Source organism: Leopardus geoffroyi, chromosome C1, assembly GCF_018350155.1.
Source record: "Leopardus geoffroyi isolate Oge1 chromosome C1, O.geoffroyi_Oge1_pat1.0, whole genome shotgun sequence".
Lineage (NCBI taxonomy): Eukaryota > Metazoa > Chordata > Mammalia > Carnivora > Felidae > Leopardus > Leopardus geoffroyi.
In genome coordinates, this window is record NC_059328.1 from 178,041,809 (window position 1) to 178,065,750 (window position 23,942).

The 23,942-nt window shown below is 31.8% G+C and overlaps 1 protein-coding gene across 4 annotated transcripts in view; it reads left to right on the top strand.

Moving 5' to 3' along the window:
• Positions 1-23,942, top strand: part of GLS (glutaminase) — an 81,061-nt gene that overhangs the window by 12,086 nt on the left and 45,033 nt on the right. For 3 of the 4 annotated variants that reach the window (XM_045480539.1, XM_045480541.1, XM_045480540.1), the window contains exons 2-7: positions 2,148-2,244; positions 2,606-2,727; positions 7,221-7,350; positions 8,057-8,136; positions 11,389-11,552; positions 17,799-17,857. In XM_045480539.1, the coding sequence (XP_045336495.1) occupies positions 2,148-2,244; positions 2,606-2,727; positions 7,221-7,350; positions 8,057-8,136; positions 11,389-11,552; positions 17,799-17,857 (652 nt within the window). Of the gene's footprint in view, positions 1-2,147; positions 2,245-2,605; positions 2,728-7,220; positions 7,351-8,056; positions 8,137-11,388; positions 11,553-17,798; positions 17,858-23,942 lie in introns of those variants that run through there. The other variant, XM_045480542.1, reaches the window with a different exon arrangement.

Sequence of the window (23,942 nt, forward strand, 5' to 3'; positions counted from 1 at the left end):
AGGCAAAGCAAATACCATTTACTGGTGTGGTAAATACATAGAAAGCTTATTCTGCAGTTTTTTAAAGTGACAAACTACCACTATCTAAAGTTTATTTGACAAACCATTTTATGTAAATAATTGGTATGTTATTTTCCACTGATGTTTTGATGGCTGACTCACTTTTTCTTTAAATATTAAGTCATCAGTATTGTTGAATGCTGTTTAATGATTTTGGATCAGAGTAAGACCTAGAAAAATTGTACCTTATGAGAATAATAACTAGGTAGTAAGTTTGAGAGCCAGCATACTGTAGTGGTGAAAAATATGGACTCTGGATTCAGAGAAATGGGTTCTAAATCCATCTCTGCCACGGTGCAGTCTTGGGAAACTTCTTGAACTATTTGAACCCTGTTTCATTTTATATATATATATATATATATATATATATATATATATATATATATATATATATAAATTTATTTTTCCAGGATATGTCTTTAAATTGTGGTAATCTTATGTGTTAGTTTTTAAAGACTTTAGCATGAAATTGATACATTTTAAGGTTTACTTTAAAAACGAAAAGTTGGTGTAACAGCTTTGAAAGCAAGTATAAATGATATTAATACCAATACTAATGTTTCTTTTAGGAGAAATTTTATATGTGCGAGTATAGCTGTTCATGTTCTGTGAACCAGCTCTATATTCTGTTGTCTTTTAAGATAGAAATATATGGACCCACTAGTAATTGGAAAGTAATTATATTAGGAAATAAATACATGTGGTTTTACTGACGTATAGGACTATTAAGTAATCTTTGGGTAATTCAGGAAATATTTAGATAGAATATCTAGAAAACTCTTTTTAACAGTATAAAAACACAATTTTATACAGACCTATGTTCTGTGAGTTTATTTTATAAAAATAATGTGTAGTTTTCCCATGAAACCTATGGCTAGTCCAAAATTTTTCTGAAATTAAGAGAACGAGTATTCCATCCTTTCTTTCTCTTTAATTTTTTCTCTTTCTTGAAATATAAAGTCTTTTCCAGAATATTTTACACACACACACACACACACACACACACACACATACAAACACACACTGTATGTATTTCCCCTTCCTGTTTTAAAAAATACTGATAGATGGGGAGGGGATTTGTTTACCTTAGATCTGTAAGTCTTATAACATCACTGTAATACTTATGATAGTCATTGATGTTCAGAATATTGAAATGTGTTATTGTGGTTTCAGAGCTAAAAAAAAGCATTAAATAAGTTCATTATAATTTGTTTAGTTGAAAGCTTTTCAGTGGATAGGAAAAAAATTCCTTTCTTGTTTAAATGTGTGGTTAATTACAGCACCTTATACTAGTTTATTAAGATTATAGTGTCCTTTTATGGTAAAAAAATTTTTTTATTCTAACAATCTTTGTGATTTTTGTGGCATTTGGTCTGTATATGTAAGCCAAGATCACTTTAGAAATATTAACTACAACCACCATCAGTTGAGTCCTTATTCTCTGCCAGTCAGCATTCTAAATGTATTGAATGTACCAAGTCAGCTGATCCTCACAACAATCTGGTGAGGTAGATGCTATTATCTCCTCTCAGATGAGGAAACTGAACCATAGAAAGGTTCTTTAATTTATCCAAGGTGACTCAGCTAGTAAGTATTACAGCTAGGATTCAAAAACTGGTACATATACTGTCCAGTATGTAATTGCTGTCTCCCCAAGATTTTACAATCAGGGTAACTATTCTAGTAATACATAAATATAGTCATCATATTTAAAGAACACAGAATAAAGTGTTGACTCTTGCCTGAACATTGGCTGAGCTCTATAATTAGGATTGGGATTGTATTAGGCTGTACAGGAAGGTATCACCATAACAGATGTGTAGGCATTAGTAGTACCAGAAATGGTAATCAGGATTTTAAAACCTGAGATTAAAAATATTTATATTCGTTAATAAATCATTTTTTACTTTTTCAGTGTGGTTTCAGTAATAGTGGTTGGAGTTTTGGTAAATTAGCATTTCTCAGGACAGTCTTGATGAGATCAGCTCAGATGTAGTTTGATTCAATGATGATTTAATAACGATATACCTAAAATCCATTAGAATGTTCTCACAAGGATTAATTTTGTTTTCTTTTTTCCCCTTTAGTAAAATAAAACAGGGTCTGTTACCTAGCTTGGAAGATTTGCTGTTCTATACAATTGCAGAAGGACAAGAGAAAATACCTGTTCATAAATTTATTACAGTAAGTGTTTGTATTCTTCTATTTTAAACTTTTTGAAAATCAGTAATACTGAATCCATAATACAGGAATATTGAAATGTAGTCTTAAAGATCATCTGACCTGTAGATTCTGACTGACACTGTTTCTCTTATTATGTTTTCAAATTTTCATCATGCTCATTTCAAGGTAATCAGTGAAAGAAAATGAAAGAAACAATGAGAAACTTGTCCAGAAAGTGGGTAATAGTGACCCTAAAATGCCCATATACATATTCAGGTTCTGGGTAGAAGTTTTTATATACAGGAATAAAAACTTGTAGTTGGAATAAGCATATACATTATTTGCACTATGTATTTACAAACTCTTATTTTTTTAAAAACAGGCACTCAAATCTACAGGATTGCGAACGTCTGATCCCAGGTTGAAAGAGTGTATGGATATGTTAAGATTAACTCTTCAAACAACATCAGATGGTGTCATGCTAGACAAAGATCTTTTTAAAAAGTAAAAAATTTCTGCCAAACCTTTAATGGTGATTTGCTATGCTATATGGTGATTTTTCTTTTAAAACAAAATTGCATCTTTGAAGGCCAGTGCTTCCTGTGTAACTAAAAAAAATAAGGGGGGAGATTTATAAACATCAATTGTTTGAAGAACATGGTGCACATAGGTTCTATAATACATGGGCTAAGGGTAGACTTTCTTTGAAATTGCTCTATGGTGTAGGCATGGATGTTTCCAGTTTACAATTATCTGGAGATTGCATTCAGTTTGAATAGAGCACACTCTGTCTTGTCACAGCTTAAATTGATCTCCAATTCATATGCCTGTCTTGCAGGCGTTTTCAATATGGTCTCTGTTTCTTTCCTACAAGGTGATTTAGATGACATAAAATGAGAAGGCTTCAGACAGCATGTATTCCTTAGATTCACATATCCCCATTGTATGTTTCTCTCCTCTCTTCAGACATATTAATACCTAGGCTTTTGACTATTTTCATTTCCTTCAAAATATTTAAAAACTAAAGAACACTTTGGAGATTAATGCCTTGATTTGGTTGAATGAGCATGTTTATTTTGATTTTCCTGGTTTTGCCTATTTGTTTACTATTTCTCTTCATTAATATGTTCCTCCTATTTGTCTGATTTCTTAAAGATTCAAAAGATAGCATGTTTATAATGGATCCCAAAGAGGTAAACGGTATTTTAAACTACTAAGAGTTAGGTAAAAACCAGTATAAAACTGTAAACACTACTGTAACACATTGGCTTTTTCCAGACCATAGGCTTAGGTTGAGGTAGATCCAAAGAATTCCAGCATCTACCTTGAAAGTTTATTTGTATGTATATATGTATTTTTATTTATTTTTCTTTTATTTTCTTTGGGGACTAGATGATTTGTCTTAGATATCTCCTGAAAATATCCAAGAGTGTTAAGTCATTTGAAGGTATAAGTATTTAAACTCCTTCAGAGTTTCCTGGCATGCTGTGAAGTACTGCCAACAGTTTAGGATTCTTGTCTTTTCACTACAAGGTTCTTGATTCTATTAACTCAGCTGACCTTATAGAGATTTTAGGTTCATGTTGGAATTGGTGTTAGGAATTTTTTTTGAATTATCAAAACATGTTTCTTTGTGCAGGGGAGGAAATAAATCATTTCTTATTAGCTGTGTCTTGGAGTAAGGATTATTTTATTTTTAGTGTTCGTAAACTGTGCAAAGTACTCTTGATTATGTTGCCTTCTGAAGCATTGTTTTGGTATATCTGAGAATGAAGTTGTCAAAGAGATGGTAGGGAGATCTGTTGATAAAAGTATGAGGAATTATTTTGGAATTTGAAATGAAAGCAGTATTTTATACCTTTTTAGTACTGTTTAAAATTTTTGTGCTTTATAAACATGTTGCTGTGTTTATATGAAATTAAAAGTAACTTAAATCTACTGATTATGAAGCCAGGAAACATAATCATAAAATTTTCTGCCCATAATTATATAAAAGAGTAACAGTTACCATTATTTTAATGCTAATCTTTTTTTCTTTTTTAAGTTGATGATTGTAATATAGGCAGTTCCCAACTTGATAAATGCTTAGTGCTGTGTATGTGCAGGCAATGGAAAAAGTCTCAGTCTGAAGGCATAATGATTTCTCTTTTCATCCCTAGAATGAAGTGATTCAAAACTTCTATTAACCTTTTCAGGTCACCTAGAAAGGTGTCCAGAGAGGTTTTCTTTCTTTTTTTTTTTTTTTTTTTTTTTTTTTTTTTTTTTTCAAAAGAAATTTTCTTGTTTAGTGTTGCCTTAAGTAAACTATCTCATCTCCATGCAGGTGGGAAGGAGATGTTACGGTGGAATTCATTTTCCCAGAGAAATAATTTATAAAGGTAGATAGGTTTGGTTGAAGTCAGTGTGTTGATTTTTCACCTAAAAAACATTGTTGATGAATATATTTAGCCTTTGAGGATAATCTGAGAAATAACTATTATGTACGGCTTTTTTTTTAATGGGAAAATGAGTTCTAAGCATGCTGTTTGGAGCATAACCTATTTGAAAGTTGGAGACTGCCTGTACCCATCTAGATAATCAATTGTTTTTAATGCTAATAATCCTTAAAACTAGAAGTGGAAAATTGTATTGAAAACAAATGCATTATTTATTTATGCATTTTTAACCATATAAATATTAGAATTATTTTTATGTGTGGTCATAATTTTTTGGTCTTTTTTATTTTGGAGGAAGATGAATGGTAGTCTTTTGCATTTGTATATTTGATTTCCTTTAAAAAGTCACATCCATTATGTTATTTTACTAATGAAAAATTGTGAGTATTATCTAAAACATGTTAATTACAGTTGTTAATCATAAACACTTAAGATGATTATTATTCCCAATTTACAGATGAGCAGACTGAACAAAGCTTGAGAAAGATGTGACTTGCTGAAAAGCATGAGCCCTTCCTCCTCCTCAGAATTCATTTTATATAGGACTTCTAATTTTCTAGTTCCATTCATGACGTCCATATTAAAATAACTCCAAAGAAAAACACTTGCTACCTGTTAATGTTCATCAGTTTGAAGTAGATACTCTTTTGAGTGGTAAGATTGCCAGTGTTGGCCACAATAATTCACCAGTGAAGTCAGTCACCACAACTTTACCAGTACCTTCTGATAGTTTCACTGGCTGTACAGTTTTGTTAATTATAAAGCTTCCTTTTAAAAGTGCTGATTGATTTTAAATAGTTGAATAGTTAGTAGTAGGTTAATAATTTAAGTTTGTTCAGCAGTCCTCATATTTCTTCATGTATAACTTCTTGAAAAATGAGGATTTAGGTTTGATACAGATACAGTGATTTAAGATCAGGAATTGTCTTAACTTTTTTCTGCTGAGAAATGTGTTCTTTAGTATATATTTCTTATAAGTCTCATGTACAAATTGAATTGCTATATAAAACATTAAATATTAAATCAGCACACTTAATTTTTAGATTAACATTGAAACTATAAGAAAATAATTTTATCAAAATTTATTGAAGTAAATGTCATCTCTGGGATGTCAGTTATTTCTATGTCTATTGGTTAGTAATGGAAATTAGGACTATAATTTTTTCATGGTGTAATTGGGGCACATCTTTATCAGTGGAAAACCAATATTACTTTAAATCAGTGTTTTAATTTTATATTGACAAAGCTACTGTATTCTCTGAATTTTTTTAATAGTTAAAAAAGTGAAATCTAGCTTTTAATTTTAATTGATTCATTGAGAACAATTTTAATTAAAATATTGAGTCATAAAAATTTCTTTATTTAGAATTAATGCAAGTTATTTACTTGCAGGACAGTTTTCTTACCTCCTAAGTGAGGAAATCATCTTTCTTAAAGTGTTGATGTTTTCAGGGTTGAAAAGATGAATAATACTGGAGACTTTTTTTTTTTTGATTGACAATTTGGGTTTTTTTCTTGCCAAAGAAGCTGCTAATATAGTATCATATTATTTACCTGTGAGGAATCCAGTTATATAAATAACTTCCCATAGTCAGTGGTTCGACTTTGTCTTACTGAGTTACTTAGAGTCTCTTAAGAAGATTAGCTTACAGTATATGATTGACTGTAACCTATTTACAAAACTCTTCTTTAAGGTTATAGTAATATATTAATTTTCTGGCTTAAGTCATGCTCTCCCATCTTTTTAAATAGTTTTTAACAATGAGACCTTTTATTCTATGTTGTATTATATATTTTATAGCGAATAGATTTATACAATTTAACTTTTTTCATAATTCATATAATAAAATAAAATTCATATATTATATATTCATATAATAAAAATAAAATTCATATAATAAAAATATTAATTATTATACTAGTTTATATATAATCTTATTTAAAATAATATTTACACAAGCATTTGAATAAGTATTTTATTATAGTCTGACTAAACAAGATTGATTTTATCTCCATTTGTTAGCTTAGAAATATAGGTTTTTCAAACTAATTCAGGGAAAATATGTTAAAATACAGAAAGTTTAGGTTTTTTTGTGAAATACTACTAATAGTTATATAGGAACTAAAGGATGTATTTATGAAGTTACTTACTGGTTAAATAAACAGGGTCTCAACTATGACATATTAAAGTCCAAGTTTTGTTAATCAGATGTCGTGCTGAATGCTTATCAACTCTGGTAGACTTAAGAAACTTGTCTTTTAGATGCTCTTGATATTTAACCTGGTGGAATGAATGCTCTGCTATTTTAATCTTTGACACAGTTTTTAGGCAATCTAATTTATTTATTTAACTTGTTCAACAGCTTACAAGCAACTGCATGAAAGACTGCTTGAAGGAAAGGAAATAATATAGAAAGTATAATTTTTATGGATTTTAGTTTGTTGTATGAAATGATGAATTTCTCTATTGTTTAAATATTTTCCTAATTAATATTGTTATCACCAAGTATACTAGTATTTGAAAGGCACCCAGTCAATTAATTTTTTTCTTACATTCCACAGATGTGTTCAAAGCAACATTGTTTTGTTGACACAAGCCTTTAGAAGAAAGTTTGTCATTCCTGACTTTATGTCTTTTACCTCTCACATTGATGAGTTATTTGAAAGTGCTAAAAAGCAGTCTGGAGGAAAGGTAACATTTTTGATGTGAATATTTTCCTAAGCCAGTTATTCAATAAATTCACTCAACTTGAGTTATAGAAATTAAAGTTGTAGAGTTTTCTTGTGTTTTGCTAATTAAGAAATTTAAGTTGAAGCTGCTGGATTAAATTCTTTTAAAATACTTTATATGTTCAACTTTGTTTTTGGGCTACAAAGAAATCTTCAGTTTAAGAATTCTTTTTCATTTTCAGATGATTGAAATGGCTGTAAATCTTTAATTAATAAAAAAGTAACTTTATTAAGAATTTCTATACATGTGATATCCTCGAACATTAAATGTGTCTAGTTTTAAAAATTCTCTAAAATAATAAGGACTGTTTTAATTTTTTTCTGTGTCATACTATGAAACCCTGCTATCATAACTTTGATTAAAGAAATTCTGTTTCTTTATCTTTAAAAAAAATCAAGTCTTAGTTTCTTTTTTAAACTGTGCTTTTCTAGAAAGAGAGAATGCATTGAAAAACATACAGGATGACGGAGACTGAGAGAAGTCAGTTAAATCTCACCTATAATCCTCAAGTCTCTTCTGCTTTTAGTTTTTATGAATATTGTTATAAAAGATAGACCACAAAGCCACTGAGTACTATAAAATAGCCTGGCTAAATTGAGATAAATTTTTTGGTAGAAGAAATACTATTTGCTTGTATTCTGTTATTTTGTTCTGATATTTTGTATAGGTTGCGGATTATATTCCTCAGCTAGCCAAGTTCAGTCCTGATTTGTGGGGTGTATCTGTGTGTACAGTAGATGGACAGAGGTGAGTTTATTTCAAATTCATAAAAACCAACTTTAAGCCTTAAATTTTGCATAACAGTGAGCATGAGGGAGAAAGGAACATCTTCCTTCTATGATGGAAATTAGCCCTAACATGACAGAAATTCAAGAATGTAAATAAGTTTAGATTTTAATTTAATTTCTAAAAGCTTAACTGAAATAGTCTTCAACTAAATTTTATGAGGCATTTCATCTTTTTCACAGTTGTAGCTTTCTTATTTGAGTCTGTATTGTTCAAGTACCTGCAATTACAGTTTCCTTAGGAAAAGCAGACTTGTCAAAACATGAAATTCTTCACTAAGGAACTGACCACTAATAAAATGTGTTCCCATTTCTCAGCTTAACATTAGTTACCCAGTCTGTTATTGTCTTTGTTCTTCATGCTCCTGATGTGAGTGGCATGATAGTTAAGATCGTATGGAATGATAACAATTTATTTCCGTCTATCATTTGCCAAGTCAAGAGTCATTTGCAAGCTTGTAGAATCTTGTGAGTTCATGAAAGCGATCTTTGGGAAGTGTTCACACTGTAGGCACAGCCACTGACAAATGAGGATATAGAAGAATTATAAAAAGGATAATGAGGTGAAGGCACTTCAAAGAGACTGATTGGTTTTAAAATCAATGAATTATGTGAAGCCCTTGAAAAATTGATAAAGTTCTGGAATATTTTTTCAAGAATGACTCCTTTTATTATGCTGTGAGTCAGTCATAGGGATTTATGATTGTGTTAGAATTTAGTTTTGTCAAGTCTGAAAAATTATGCCAAAAAAGAAAAATCAATTTTTTAAATTCATTTGAAGACTTAGCTCAGAGTTATAATCTTCGTGTTTTATTTTTGTTTTAGTTTTTACTAAGGTAGTATTTCTTTATAAAAATATTTTTTTAAGTTTATTTATTTTGAGAGAGGGAGAGAGAATTTCAGGTAGGTTCTGCTCTGTCACCATGGAGCCCAATGCAGGGCTTGAACCATGAACCTCAGATCATGACTTGAGCCAAAAGCAAGAGTCGGACACTTAAGTGACTGAACCATTCAGGCGCCTGGTATTATTATTTTTTTTAATTAAATGTAATTTGCATAAAATAAGGTGTGCAACCCCTAAATATTTACAGTGTAATGAATTTACATCAGAGATGTAATTTTGTCCTAAGTTCTGTTAAAACCACAAGTCATTTAGCCTTATAATGCCTCATCTTTTTTAAGATAATATCCCAGTTACAGCTTTTCCTCCAATTTATTAAGTTTTGATCTTTTAAGTACCTTCATTCTAAGTGATCTTTTTATTTTTTTACTAATTTTCTTTCTCAAGTATTTACAGTAAAAAGATACATGGCTTAGCCCATTCATTTTTAAGGTATCTGAGGCCCACAGTTTATCTAATATTGGCAGAGGTAAAACTAATACCTAAGTTTCTTAACTTCTAGTTTGTTGTTGCCTCCATTATGATAAGCTTTTATCCTAATCTGGACCTGTAAAATGTGTTAAAACAGTCATTCTGTGTTGAATTAAATGTTGGGTGCTATGAAAGGACACAAATACACGAGAAGACATGGCTTTATTCTTATGGATCAAATTCTAGTTGGGAGTGATAGTCCTGTTTTTGTATTTGGAGGAAATGGTTATCGTGTAATAGGAATTTTTATGTTTGGAGGAAATGATTATAACACAAAGCTTGTACTTGCACATGATTTCTCTCTTTTTTTTTTAAGAGTGAGAGAGAAAACAGGCATGTGTTCATGCATGTGCACGAGCGTGGGAGGGGCAGTGGGGAGGGTGAGAGAATGTTAAGCAGGCTCCAGGCTCAGTGTGGAGCCTGATGAGGGGCTCAATCTCACAACTGTGAGATCATGGCCTGAGCTGAAATTGAGAGATGGACACTTAACTGACTGAGCTACTCAGGCGCCCCTGTTCTTTCTCTTCTTAAAGATTGTGTGTAAAGATGATTCTTTTAGTTTAGTTTCTTATGTGGATAATTGTAAAAGTTGACTTCAGACTAGAACATATGTATTTTTATTTAAAAAAAAATTTTTTTTAATTTATTTTTGAGAGCAAATGGGGAAGGGGCAGAGAGAGAGAGACAGAGTCCACAGCAGGCTCCCAGCTCTGAGCTGTCAACACAGAGCCCAATCTGGGACTCGAACTCACGAACTGTGAGATCATGACCTGAGCCGAAGTCAGACACTCAATTGACTGAGCTACCCAGGCACCACAGACATATGTATTTTAAATCCAAAGGTAATAAGACAGGCTCTTGTCAGGTTTTAGAATGATTGTCAAGTTGGACTTAAGTCTGAATTAGAAATTATTCATAAACATAGGAAAAATATTATATACTTTTGCTGTCTATGCATGTGTAGTTATATTCCATAATATACTTAGAGGAGAGGTGGCCCTCTGATGTTTCTTTGCCCTCTGATGTCTCCTCTAATCCTTTTTTGCCCAGGAGTGGTTATTAATAGTACCCAGTTTCACTATGAATGAGTTTCACTCTGAATGAATGAGTGCCTGGTCTGTGTTGGGGCAAAGTTCAGGGCATCTGGGATACCAGTGAATAAAACAAAAGATCTCTGCCCTTGTGAAGTTTACATTATAAGAGGGTCAGTCACAGGTTTTCCATTTTTTAACCTATTCTATATTTATATGCATCCCAGTTTGGTAACATAAAGCTTTCTTTTTCTATTGTTTAGAAGTGATAATGGTGGTAATGATGCCATTAATGCCAGCTCTAACACAGTTTATAAAACTGGATGCTATTTCTTTTAACAGGGCTGGAATTGTGCATAGATATGAATGAGGCATTTACAGGCAAGGTTTCGGAGAATGGTGTTGAATCCAAACTGAACTTTGTTTAAAAACTAATAAGCATGGTGTAGTCATGATGAAAGCTATGAGTGAAGAGGTGGTGACTGATTTCTAAAAGGACTAGTTCATTTTATGTGATTTAATACAGGTAGGAGTAAGGAGGGCCATACCCTCTTGCCCTCACAGGAAAATTTTCACATTACTTAGTTATTATCTAATTCTGAACCATTCTATTACCCGAATAGTTTTAAGCTTTTGCCTATTTTGCAGCATTCTTCTTAAAATTTATATTTATTCTTTAATATCCAAGTTAACTTGTGGTTGAATTATGGGAAAACCTTTGTAAATTAGAATTAACATGTAAAAATAACTCCAGTTATTTAGATATTTTTCCAGTTGATTTTAATTATTTTTTAAATCTACTTTTAAATAGGCATTCTATTGGAGATACCAAAGTTCCATTTTGTCTTCAGTCCTGTGTAAAACCTTTGAAATATGCAATTGCTGTTAATGACCTTGGAACAGAATATGTGCATCGATATGTTGGGAAAGAGCCAAGTGGATTAAGATTCAACAAACTGTTTTTAAATGAAGATGGTAAGAATTACATAAAAGCTAGAAAAAGAAATACCTCATTTTCCTATTTAAATCTAAGAAGTTGTTTTTTTGCTTTTTTGAAGAAAATTAAAAGTATTAATATTTTTGTGTTCATTTCTTATGGAATTTCTGTAAAACCCATATTACTACTGTTAAAAATGTTATTTTAGGCTTCTCATACCACTGGAAGTGAGCTAGGGGAAGATGAGAGCAGGGAGTAAAGTTTGACTTCACTTCATAAACACGTATAGGAGAATATCTTGTAATAAAATCTCACAGTATCTGAGATTTGCTCTAAAATAATTCAGTGAGTATAGCTGGGAGTGCTGGGTGTGATTATAACTATATGTTGGTAATTCTTAAGGCTAACTGTAAGGTGTTTCTATTGTATTCTTTCTACATTTCTATATTATATGTATTTGAAAACTTCCAACATAACAAGGTTTTATGGTGGCCCTGGTTGAACTAATGAATAATTGTGCTTTTTTTCTCTTTCATAACATTTAATATTTGAAAGAACCATCTTGCATTAAATAGTTGGATAACTAACAAGTCTTACTACTTAATGGGAATTCAAAAGGAAGTGGGAGGACAAAGGTAGTTATTTAGTACTTTTGATCTGGTAGAGGTTTTAAATCTAAACACCAGCCTGTGTATTGGTTGCTATATTTTAATCTTTCAGACATATGCTAAGTTCTTTTTTTTTTTTTTTTTAAGTTTAGTCATTTATTTTGAGAGAGAGCGCGTGTGTGAGTGGGAGAGGGACAGAGAGAGGGAGAGAGAGAGAATCCCATGAAGATTCCATACTGTCAGGACAGAGTGTAACTCAGGGCTTGAACTCATGAGCTTTGAGATCATGACCTGAATCAAAATCAAGAGTCAGAAGCTTAACTGACTGAGTGAGCCACCTGCCCCACCCCACTGGGTTCCTCACTTGTGTGTGATGAGTTAATACAGAATTGAAGAAAGAAAGAGTGAAGGAATTCAGTGTTGCAATAATCGTTGTGAGAAATACTCTCTTGTATTTTTTGTTTGTGCTGGGTACAAAATGAAATGTACCTTATACTTATTATTGTTTTATTTTTTTAATGAAGTTAAAAGAATGATATTTCTTTGTGCTTTTCTATTTTGTTTTTGGAGCTACTACATTTTCTTACCTACTTTACCATAATCTTTCTGTCTTGATGCTACATTTGATTTTATGGAGATTATCATAAACTAACAATTTCAGGAAGGACATCATATGCAGAAGTACCTTATTTATCTATTAAACTCACTGACATGCAGATTTAATATGGAAATAATTGATATTTTTTTCTATTAAGATTAAACATTTTATAAGAAAAATTAATATTTTCCTATGTAAGTCAGAATAGAATAATCTAATTTTTTTTAATGTTTATTATTTATTTTTGAGACAGAGAGAGACAGAGCATGAATGGGGGAGGGGCAGAGAGAGAGGGAGACACAGAATCTGAAGCAGGCTCCAGACTCTGAGCTGTCAGCACAGAGCCCGACGTGGGGCTCGAACTCACAGACCGTGAGATCATGACCTGAGCTGAAGTCGGATGCTCAACTGACTGAGTCACCCAGGCGCCCCAGAATAGAATAATCTAGGTGGTTCTGGTGAATTGATTGATTTTGAGAGGTATTTAAAGAATAGAAATGAGCAAATATAAGAATTTGAATGTGAAGACATATTTGGGAAACAAAAATAAATAAAATGGGCATGGAATAAGTGAACTTAACATTATAGTAATATATTTTTTTGCTCTGTACATTTATGATTTTAAAAATTATAGTTTACTGATAGTAATCTATAAGAAAAAAATCAAGATAAGAACTCAGGAATTTAGCACTGGTTTATAATAATTGAAATATGAAGTTTAAAAAGAGGTTTTACCTTGATATTCTTTGACTTTTTCCAAGCTAGTACCTCCCACCTGAGCCAATACCAGAGTCTTACAAGTAATGGGAAAGTGAAGACCTCACTATTCCCCTTCTTGCTGAATTCTCCATAGGTTCTGTGCTCTAGAATTTTGGTTTTAAAACTAGCCTCAGCAAAAAAACAACTATAGGTCTTCTTCATATTTAAAACTTCAGTAGTAGGTTTATGGTGAAATTATATGCCTTATGTGTCTGTGTGTCTGTGCATTTAGCATTATTATAAAATTAAAAATAAAACAAATGTATTTATATTGTCCTAACTTTATAAGATTGTAGTAAGTTAAGAGTAATATGAATATAATGGATAAAGAAATTATAGTACTCTTTTTTTATTTTAGCGAGAAAGAGAGAGTGCGTGAGTAGGGGAGAGGGGCACAGGGAGAGTGTGAGAATCCCAGGCAGGCTCCATGCTCAGCGTGGAGCCCAACACAGGGCTCTGTCCCACAACCCTGGGATCGTGACCTGAGCCAAAATCAAGAGTCGGACCCCCAACTGACTGAGCCACACAGGCGCCCTATAGTACTCTTATAATATTGGTAGTTTTACAACATAAAGATGTTTTAGTCCTCTGGTAGAAAGTTGGTTGATACTTTCTGTCATTATAGATGAGGAAATAAGTTACTTGATGGAGATACCAATTTTGGAAACAACCATCTCCTAGTGAAGTCTTTATCTATCTTATAGTAGAAATTAGATTAATCAACACATACATATATAGTCTTCTTCCCCTGTTATTAATAGCTGTGGAGGGTAAATGGACCTGGGTTCTTGAGTAACTTATCTAGCTAATACTAAAGGATATGGGTAACAATTACATACATCTAATGCATGGAGAAAAAAGACAGACTTTTATAAGTGTGTAATTGACAGAAGACAAAATGTATATGTTAGTTTATATTGTAGAGGATTTGAGAAAGAAGAGGAGTTGAATTAATTTATGTGAGGAAGACAGGACTGAATTGTATATACAAAGAACAAAGTTTGGTTGCTTGGGTAAGTGGGTGGTGTGGGATTAAGCCATATATAGAATATACTTTAATTTTTATATGGTTCTTAAAAATTCCAGTATAATACTTAAAATATAAATATTCATATTGAACTGTGAAATTAATACTTTTTAGGTTCTTCAGTATATGCATTAGCAACCTTTGACTTAGCCTCAGTTATGAACCTCATCTTTGTAAGGTTCATATTTGATTAGCAGTTTGAAAAGCTTTTGCTAGTATAATATAAAAGAACTTTCTGCATGTTTTTTTTTTCCTTTGGAAAGAATAAGTACTTACTAAAACAGTTTTGTACCTTCTAGTTAAAAGTGTCCATAAATTTCAGATGTGGCCTATGACCATTTTGTCATTATACCAAGCTAATATATGCCATTACTTCAGTTGATAGCTTTTATTAATTAGCTTAAGTTTTATTTCTGCTGTCATGAGTATTTTTAAATTAAAAATTCTAAATGGAACCTTTTACCTCTCCCCTCCTCCCTACAGTGGAGAAGGAAACAAGTAGGTTTCACAGTGATAGGTTTTAGACTGAAGTTTCAGACTGCAGTAATGCTGGTGTTATATTATAATATCTGGTGTATTTCCAAATACTGAGGTATCTGCCTTTTGAGCCAAAGGCAGAGAGAACAGTTGCTTACATCTGAAAATTGCACTGTCATCCCATGAAATGCTTTTAGTGTTCTTTGAAAGATCTTCTTGAATGCAGCTTATGTGGTATTTGCAGAATCTTTATGATTTAGAAAATACTAAGTGCACACATTTATGTGGTACCATTTGGAATATACACATTTAACTGCCTTCTGAGGCCCTAGGGCCTATACATGAAAATGTCAAAAAACCATGAATGGACAGACACATAAATATATACACAAATACAAGTATAAACTAATTTAGCACAGCCTGATTTCTATATTCTATTTTCTGTCTCTTGTTTTTTTTTTTTTTTTTTTTTCAGGTGAACAATACTGGAAAATTTTTGTTCCTTGGCTCCCTCTTGCCATGTAGTACTTTGACACTAATTGCTCTCGTTTTGTATGATCTCAGAGAAAGCAAACTTCTCTTAGCAAGATTTGGAATAGGTGAAATCTTGATTATAAATACTCTTGTATTATACTAAATTTTAACATTTGGAACTAATTGTCATCATGGTTAACCCAAAATGTATAGTGTTTAAGGCATAGCTACTAAATCACATTGTTGATCTTACGTTGAGGGAAACTGGTAGACTGTATGTTACCTAATTTTTTGTCTTTCTTTTTTAAATGAACGAAAATTTTAACAACTGTATTGGGAAGTACTTTATATGCCATATAATTCACCCATTAGAGTGTACAATTCAGTGGCTTTTAGCATATTCACAGAATTGTGCAACCATCACCAAAATTCATTTCAGTTTTTAATTTTTATTTATTTGAGAGAGAGTGAGCATGAGAGTGGGAGGGGCAGAGAGAAAGGGGGGAGAGAGAGAAACCTAAGCAGGCTCTGCGCTGTCAGTGGAGAGCCCAATGCAGGGCTCGAACTCAATGAACCGTGAGATCATGATCTGAGCCAAAGTCAGACGCTTAACAGACTGAACCACCCAGGCAATTTTGGGACACTTTTGTCACCCCAAAAAATACCCTGTACCCAGTGAGTACCCATTTTAATTAGTTGAATACCCATATGTCTTCTACCCCTGGCACTAGTTATCTACTCTCTGTCTCTATAGATTTGCCTATTCTGGACATTATATATAAATGAAATCCTATGATATTTGGTTTTTTATGACTGGCCTGTCTTACTTAGCATGTTACTTTTAGAATTTTTTTTTAATGTTTATTCATTTTGGAGAGAGAGAGAGTGAGCAGGGGAGGGGCAGAGAGAGAGGGAGACACAGAATCTGAAGCAGGCTCCAGACTCTGAGCTGTCAGCACGGAGCCCGATGTGGGACTCGAACTCACAAACTGTGAGATCATGACCTGAGCCAAAGTCAGACGCTTAACTGACTGAGCCGCCCACATGCCCCAGCATGTTACTTTTAAAGTGCCTTTATGTTCTGGTATGTATCAGTACTTCATTTTTTAAAAATTGCTGAATAATGTTGTCTTCTATTGGTAATAATACCACATCTTATTTATCTACTCATCAGTTGATAGGACGTTTGAGTTGTTTTTCACCTTTGACTATTATCAGTAATACTTCTGTGAACACTGGTGTACAAGTATTTGTGTGCATGTACATATTTATTTCTCTTGACTGTATACCTGGGAATGGAATTGCTGGGTCATATGGCAACTCTTTGACAGTTGAAAACTGCTAGGCTGTTTTCTAGAGCTCAGAATTATTTAGTCATAGGTTCATCTTACAGAAGATAACTTGCTTAAAATTTAAGGAGGCTAATAATGTAGCAATAACTTAATAAATTCTGTTGGATTTGTCAAGTTAGATAAGAACTTGTTCCCCCCCACTCAAATGAAGCACTACCACAAACAGATAAATTAGTAATCGTACTTTTAAATAAATGTTTTCAGTGCCCTAAGAGGTTTGTGTTTGGCATTTGTGCAATGCCATGAATGGAATGTAATCAGTTGAGATTTGAAATTCTATTTGTTGTAAGAATTAGAAGAGGTAGGATTTGAGATGAATTTACATTTTAAGTAATTTTTAAAATAAATACATCTTTATTGTCAGGAAATATAGAAAGAACAGAATACAATTCAAATCCCCTGTAATATTTTTATAATAGATATATCTCTTTATAGTGTTTCTGTTTTCTTTTTCTGCGTGTGTATGTGTATATACATAAAAACAAAAATAAAGCACTTTTAGAAAGCAAGATAGGCTTTTTTCAAGGTTATTTTTATAGTAACGTTGTATGAATGCCTAAGGATGTGCCATATACATTTAAGCATTTTGTGTGTGCTAATTCATTCAAGCATTATGTTTCACTGAGATGTTAGTGCTATTTATTACTCCCAATTTACAGTGATAAAATTGAGGCACAATGAAATTCAGTTACTTGCTCAAGATCAGATAGGTAGTAAATGGTAGTTAGGAAATTTGGATGTACTCTTATACTATTATTCACTATCTTTCTGTACATGAATCTTTGTTTTCCTATATAATTATTATGGAAGTGTATTACTGGTTTGTTAAGTAAGTGACTAAATGTATCCCTTCACCCTTTCTTTCCCTCCCCCCAAAAGAACTGTAACATTATCTTACATAAAGAAAATATATTTTCATGAGAAGTACCTATATAATGGAACACGATATCAAATATTCGAAAAAATGCTGTTGTTTTTATATTTTACAGATAAGCCACACAATCCTATGGTAAATGCTGGAGCAATTGTTGTGACTTCATTAATAAAGGTAAAATGTTGACAATTCCTTTTAACCTAGTAAGTTTTTAAAAATAAGGCATAAAGATGAATATTGGGTTATTTATGTAGAATTGTGAAAAGTTTTGGTGTTACACTTAATCTTATGGTGAAACCTTAAGATTCATATTTACTTTGAAATAAATGTAATTTCAAGAACAAAATTTAAAACCGATGACTCATTGTAAGAGTTGCTCAGTTACTCTTGACCTGAAGATCTGGCAAAAAATCAAAAAGAAGTCTCTGCTGAACAATAGGCACAGAGGTTTTTCTTCCTAAAATTTTGATATTTTTTTTTTATTCCTGTTCCTTTTGGCTCTTCGAGAATGAACAGATGTTAACACAATTAAAAGCATTTTACTGTTTACTGTTTGTCATCAGCATATGTAGGAACAAATGTTCTGGTACTTTGTGTTAAGACAAAGTACATTTACCCTTGAATATTCTGAAGTCCTTTCTACTCAAGAGCTACATTCCAATTTTCATTTGAACTTCTTTCATTTGTTTTGCTTATTATCATAACTAAAATAAGTAAGACTTATTCCAATTATTAAGTTATATTATTTTTCTTATGCTTTGTTTTACATTGTACGTTTTAGTTGTTTTAGTGTCTACTTTGCCTTAATAATTGGAAGCTCTGTTGTTTGGAATAAGTATTTGAAAATGGTTTTGTTGTGTGATACTATTTAGATTTTTAGTTTCTAATTATAAATTTCATTTATATTCAAATATATTTCATTTATGTTTGGAACATTTATATACTTCAGTAAATCTATGCATATCTTTTCCAAGCACGACAAAAACATAACTACATGGCTTTGTAGATGCATTAGTAAGGATGTGATACCCTGGTTACACAAAGAGTGTTTGGATATGAATTATGCCCTTGGCCCAGTTAATAAAAATATGTCTAATTTGTATGCTAGAAATCGTCTCCTTCATGAATTTTAAATGTTCATGAGAAAAGGCTTTAAAATAGAAGACTACTATCATAAGAACTATATATGTTTAGTTGTTATTTTAGGGCAAATACTTTGTAAGCTTTGGCCCTCTTAATCCTTGTAAGTAGATATTATAGCCAAGTATTAATTTTTATTGTAACTAATTTTAATAGGCTATGGAAATTTTTATTTTGCCTATTGTAATATCTATTCATGACTTTCACATTAAGTAAAAGTTGTCAGCTTGAGGTAACATAGTATTTGTTTATTGTAGAAAATTGTAATACAAACCTGTACTAGGCACAGCCCTCCCTTCAGGTACCTTACCTTGTAGAAGGTAGACACAAGTAAAGGGGCCCTTACAGTGAAATCCAGTAAACACTGCGATGAGAAAAAGTCTAATAATTGTTTAGATTTGAACAAGTTAACTTAGAGGTAAGGAAAGTTGGGATAGTATAATGTATTTGTTAATGCTTAATGAGAAAACCACTAGAATGGTTCCAAACCTTTTTTGAGTGTTCCCAGAAAAATGTTTACATACTGTGATTTTCTGTAACCTTTGGGGGAGTTCACAGACCCTTTGACGCTGATCCACGAATCCCAGTTTAAGAACTCTTACATTGGAGAAAGATTAACATAGCACACCAAATAGTATTTTCAGGAAAGGGCATCTGTATATAATTAAAAGCCTTCCTTAACTGCATGCAATTAAACATCTTCTGTTGATTCATGGGTTTCATATATACTACACTGAAATGCTGCATGTGAGAAATGCATGTCTAGTCATATCACATCATCACTTTATTAGTTTCACTTATGTTTAGTCATGAGCCATGAACGGTACATTGGGCCACATTAATGAACACTTAGAAACAGTTAAAAAAAAATGCATACACATAAGTGTGGTTCAGTATCCAATAGTGCAAAAATTTAACTGAGTCATCTTGTATTTATAAATTTGATCAGTGATTTTAAAGATGCAAACAGTTTTAATTTACTGACAAATTTGAAAATAAGGCTTTTGGGGTATAGTTCATATTTAAGGTCACTTTCTTAGAATTTTTGTTTTGTTTTTAGAAGTGTTTCACAAGTTTCTTTCTTTCTTCCTTTTTTATTGAAGTTCATCTAAATCTTGGAGGGGTAAGCCTTATATATCTTTGTAAAACTGCCCCAGAATGTAATACCTTTTTTTTAGGCTGTTTTTTAAAAAGAATTCAGATCTCCTCTAAATATCTGTATGTGATCTATGCAAGTTGTTGTATGATCACATAATTATTTATGAATTGGTCATTGAAATTGAGTTAGCAAAACTATAGCCAAACAAGGGTCTTCAAGTCCAGCCTTCTTTATATAGTTGCAATGAGGAAACTGAAACTAGATAAGGGCTAACAGCAGAAGAGTTGGGCTTGAGCTAAATCTCCTGGTTTGTTTACTCTTCATTAGAATTCACTCTAATTAATGTAGGTGTTTGCTGTTTCTTTTGGTAACATCTTTGTCTTTACCTAGCATTGTTATATTGTCCTAAAGGAAAAGTTTTATTTTCTTAATTTTAACTTGTACAAATAATAACTTACTGGCTTAAAAGTCACATCTAATTTTTAGTGGGGGTAATGTAGTTATTCTTTGGACATTAGTCAGTGCCAACTATCTGTAAAGGAACTTAAACCTTTTCTCAAGGAGCTTGCATTTGAGTATCCAAAGCATGCATATTTTACCATGGCTACTAGATGTGAATTTTGTTTTTTAGCTCTTAGTTGATGACCTTAAGGCTATTTTTTGCTTTCAAACTTAAACTCAATTATGGTGCTATTAAAACATTCTCCTCATGTTAGTGTCTCTCTCTCTCTCTCTCTCTCTCTCACACACACACACACACACACACACACACACACACAAATTAAGTAGAGTCTTTAGTAAGACTCTTTATTTCTTAATTTTGTAGTATTGATATTTTTTCCTTGTAGGATTGGAGATGATCCTCAGGAAATGGGGGAAGAGGCAGAGCAAATGTTCAAAAGGATTAGCAGATTGTGGAAAAAAGGAGGATTTGGACAGAAGGAACCTGTTGCATAAATTCTTAACTACTAAACTTATAGGAAAACTCCAATATTTAAAATTTTAAACAAAGCTATCTAGGTAAATACCTTGAAAAAAAAAAAAAAACCAAATGTCATTTTGTACTTAAAATGCACAAAATTTTAAAAACTTTAAAAGTAAATTCTTTCTTTTTCTTTGTGGTAACTACTGAATTAAAGGAATACTTTTTGATGTAATTTGTTTTATCTGATAATGATAATATGGTTGCTTAATTTAAAGGGAAGAGTAAACAATTTGAAAGGAACACAGTTACTCTGGATGAAATAGCTGTATATTTATGTAATTTTTTTCTTTGCAGTGGTAAAAACTTCAACTAGTTTTAGTTTAAAAGTTTAAATCTTCTAATAACTTGAGGGTTAGGGTGGGAAAATGAGGAAAACCTACTAAAAGATAATTGCCATAGGTCTGCTATTTTATTTTATTTTATTTTATTTTCTTATTTTATATTTATTTATTTTTGCTTTTTCACTTTAAAGGGAAATAGTAAGTTACACTGTCTTCTGAGTTTATATCTCTTTATTCTAGTGGTACTTACCAGTTTTTGTCATTTGAAGAAGCTTGATTTTTTTTAATCAGAAGTCTTTTTAAATTTAAAAAATCAGATTTTTCTGTTATTAAAAGATAATTTAATCGTACTCCATGAAAATAAGATGAATTTAGTTAGTATGTATGTAGTGCTTCAGTTTAGTTATGTTAGCAATAACTTGTTGGACTTGTGAGCCATACTTTTAAGGTGGTTTGTGGCTCTGGAAAGTACTGGATGATGCCTTGGACTTAATAATTTTATTGTGGTATTGTTTTTTCACTCCATGTTTATATCAGTTGGTTTGTTTGAATTTTGTTTTTTTTAATGAAAGGCAGATAGTTGATTGACATCAGAATTCACTTTTCTCTTTATATTTAGGGTTAATCTATATAATACTAGATTTAGAACATTTTTTACCTGTAATATCTATTTTAAATCTTCCAACTATTATTTAGCTTTAAAGCATTTTCTGTGGCAAGATTAAATTAAAAGTATTCTATAAATCATTTTCAGTTACCTCTTTTGCCTCTTTCCTCTGTGATCTCTAATTTTCTTTTTTTTTTTTTAATTTTTTTAATGTTTTTATTTATTTTTGAGACAGAGAGAGACAGAGCATGAGCAGGGGAGGGGCAGAGAGAGAGAGGGAAACACAGACTCCGAAGCAGGCTCCAGGCTCTGAACTGTCAGCACAGAGCCCGACGCGGGGCTAGAACTCACGGAGTGTGAGATCATGACCTGAGCTGAAGTCAGACGCTCAACCGACTGAGCCACCCAGGCGCCCCTGTGATCTCTAATTTTCAGTTGGCTTTTACACCTCCATACTTTATGAATGGAATCAAGTGATTTACTCACACATAACTCTGATTAATGCATTGACTTCAAATGAGTCCTGTTAATATTAAACGTATTAGCAGATGTCCCTATTAACAGTAATGTTTTCACCTGTGTTTTAATGTATACTATACATAATTCGGGAGTATATTGTAAAAACCGGTTATAAAAACTCCAATATAATTATATTAATTCTTTTAATAGCCAGTGTTAAAAAGTCAGTGCCTATTTATCACATTTTCATTCATAAAGTTTTCTTCAGTGAAATGAAAATTCTTTAAGTTAGAATAGGTATGTTTACAGAAGAATTAACTCCTAGAATTTTCTAATCTCAGGATCTGATTACTTAACTACCCTTTTCAGACAAACCTTATAGTTTGCTTTTTAGAAGTCATTTGATCTCCAGGATCCTGGAAGTCGTCTTTAACATATGAAAAATACTTTAGAAACTTCCTTATCTCTACTTCCCCAACTTAAAAGTAAATAATCAATCACTCCTCACAATCACAGTATAGTTCTTTCTGTCCATAGGTCCTGTCCCCTTGCTTTAATAAAAACACTTTTTCTCACTGAAAAAAAAAAAAAAATCATTTGGTGAACGGATTTGGTAAAGCATTTGGTAAATATATTTTCTCCAATTTAGTTTTTAAGTTTTCCTACTGTACTTACCTATATAGCATTGTAGCTTTTTCTACAATTAAAATAACATATATAATATTGGTTGTATAGTGATTTAAAAGTGGGATAAACCTATTCCTGGTTATGGGAAGTTTTTTCCAAGAGATAAAGGGACATTGATAATTTTAAGACCAGTTTCCAAATTCCAGTTTTCATATATGTATTTCTTAAAATTAGTCTGCCTTTGGTCCATATTTCCTCCCATTTTTCAAAAGAAGGCATACTTCTCATTTGTACCAATTTTTACTGTGGTACACTTTCAGGTTCTAAAAACCTCTTGGGCACCAGTGAAAGAGAACATTTTGAAATATTGGAGTCAGTGTTATTGAGGACATGAATCACTGTAATGAGTGGGAACAGCCCTCTTGTATATAGATTGTTTCCAGGTCTTTGGTTTCAACAAAATGGACAGAGGATCTAATCAAGTTGTTAGTTAATAAGAACATTAAGTGTAAATTTTAAGGATGGATTGCTGTGTGACTTTTACATGTAATATAGATATGTAAAAGAATTGAGTGATATCGCTGTAACAAAACCTTTCCTATTTCTATCTACTCATCTGTTGTCAGCAAGATTTCTCAACTCCTACCTCTGTAAAAATTTTAAATAGGAAGAGAATCTCTTTATTCTAGCAATAGAAAATACCCACTTATACATGAACTAATTAAAAATCAATTACTATTTCAAAGAGAAAAGAATATTCTAAAATAACAGTTTTGTAAAATTAACATGGGACATTATTAATAAATAAACATTTTTTCTTTAACTTTTTATGAAAAATTTCAAACATACTCAAAATAAACATAGTGTAACTAGCCCCTATGTACCCATTCCTGGCTTCTAATTTTCATAGTATCTTGTCCTCCACTTCTCTGTACCCCACTACTAGATGATGATGGATTTTATTTTTACAGTTTGTATATTTGCTTTTAGGGGGTTTACTCTATTTTGTATGTGTATGTGTATTTTTTCTAACATTTTTACAAATAAACTTTCTACTGTTA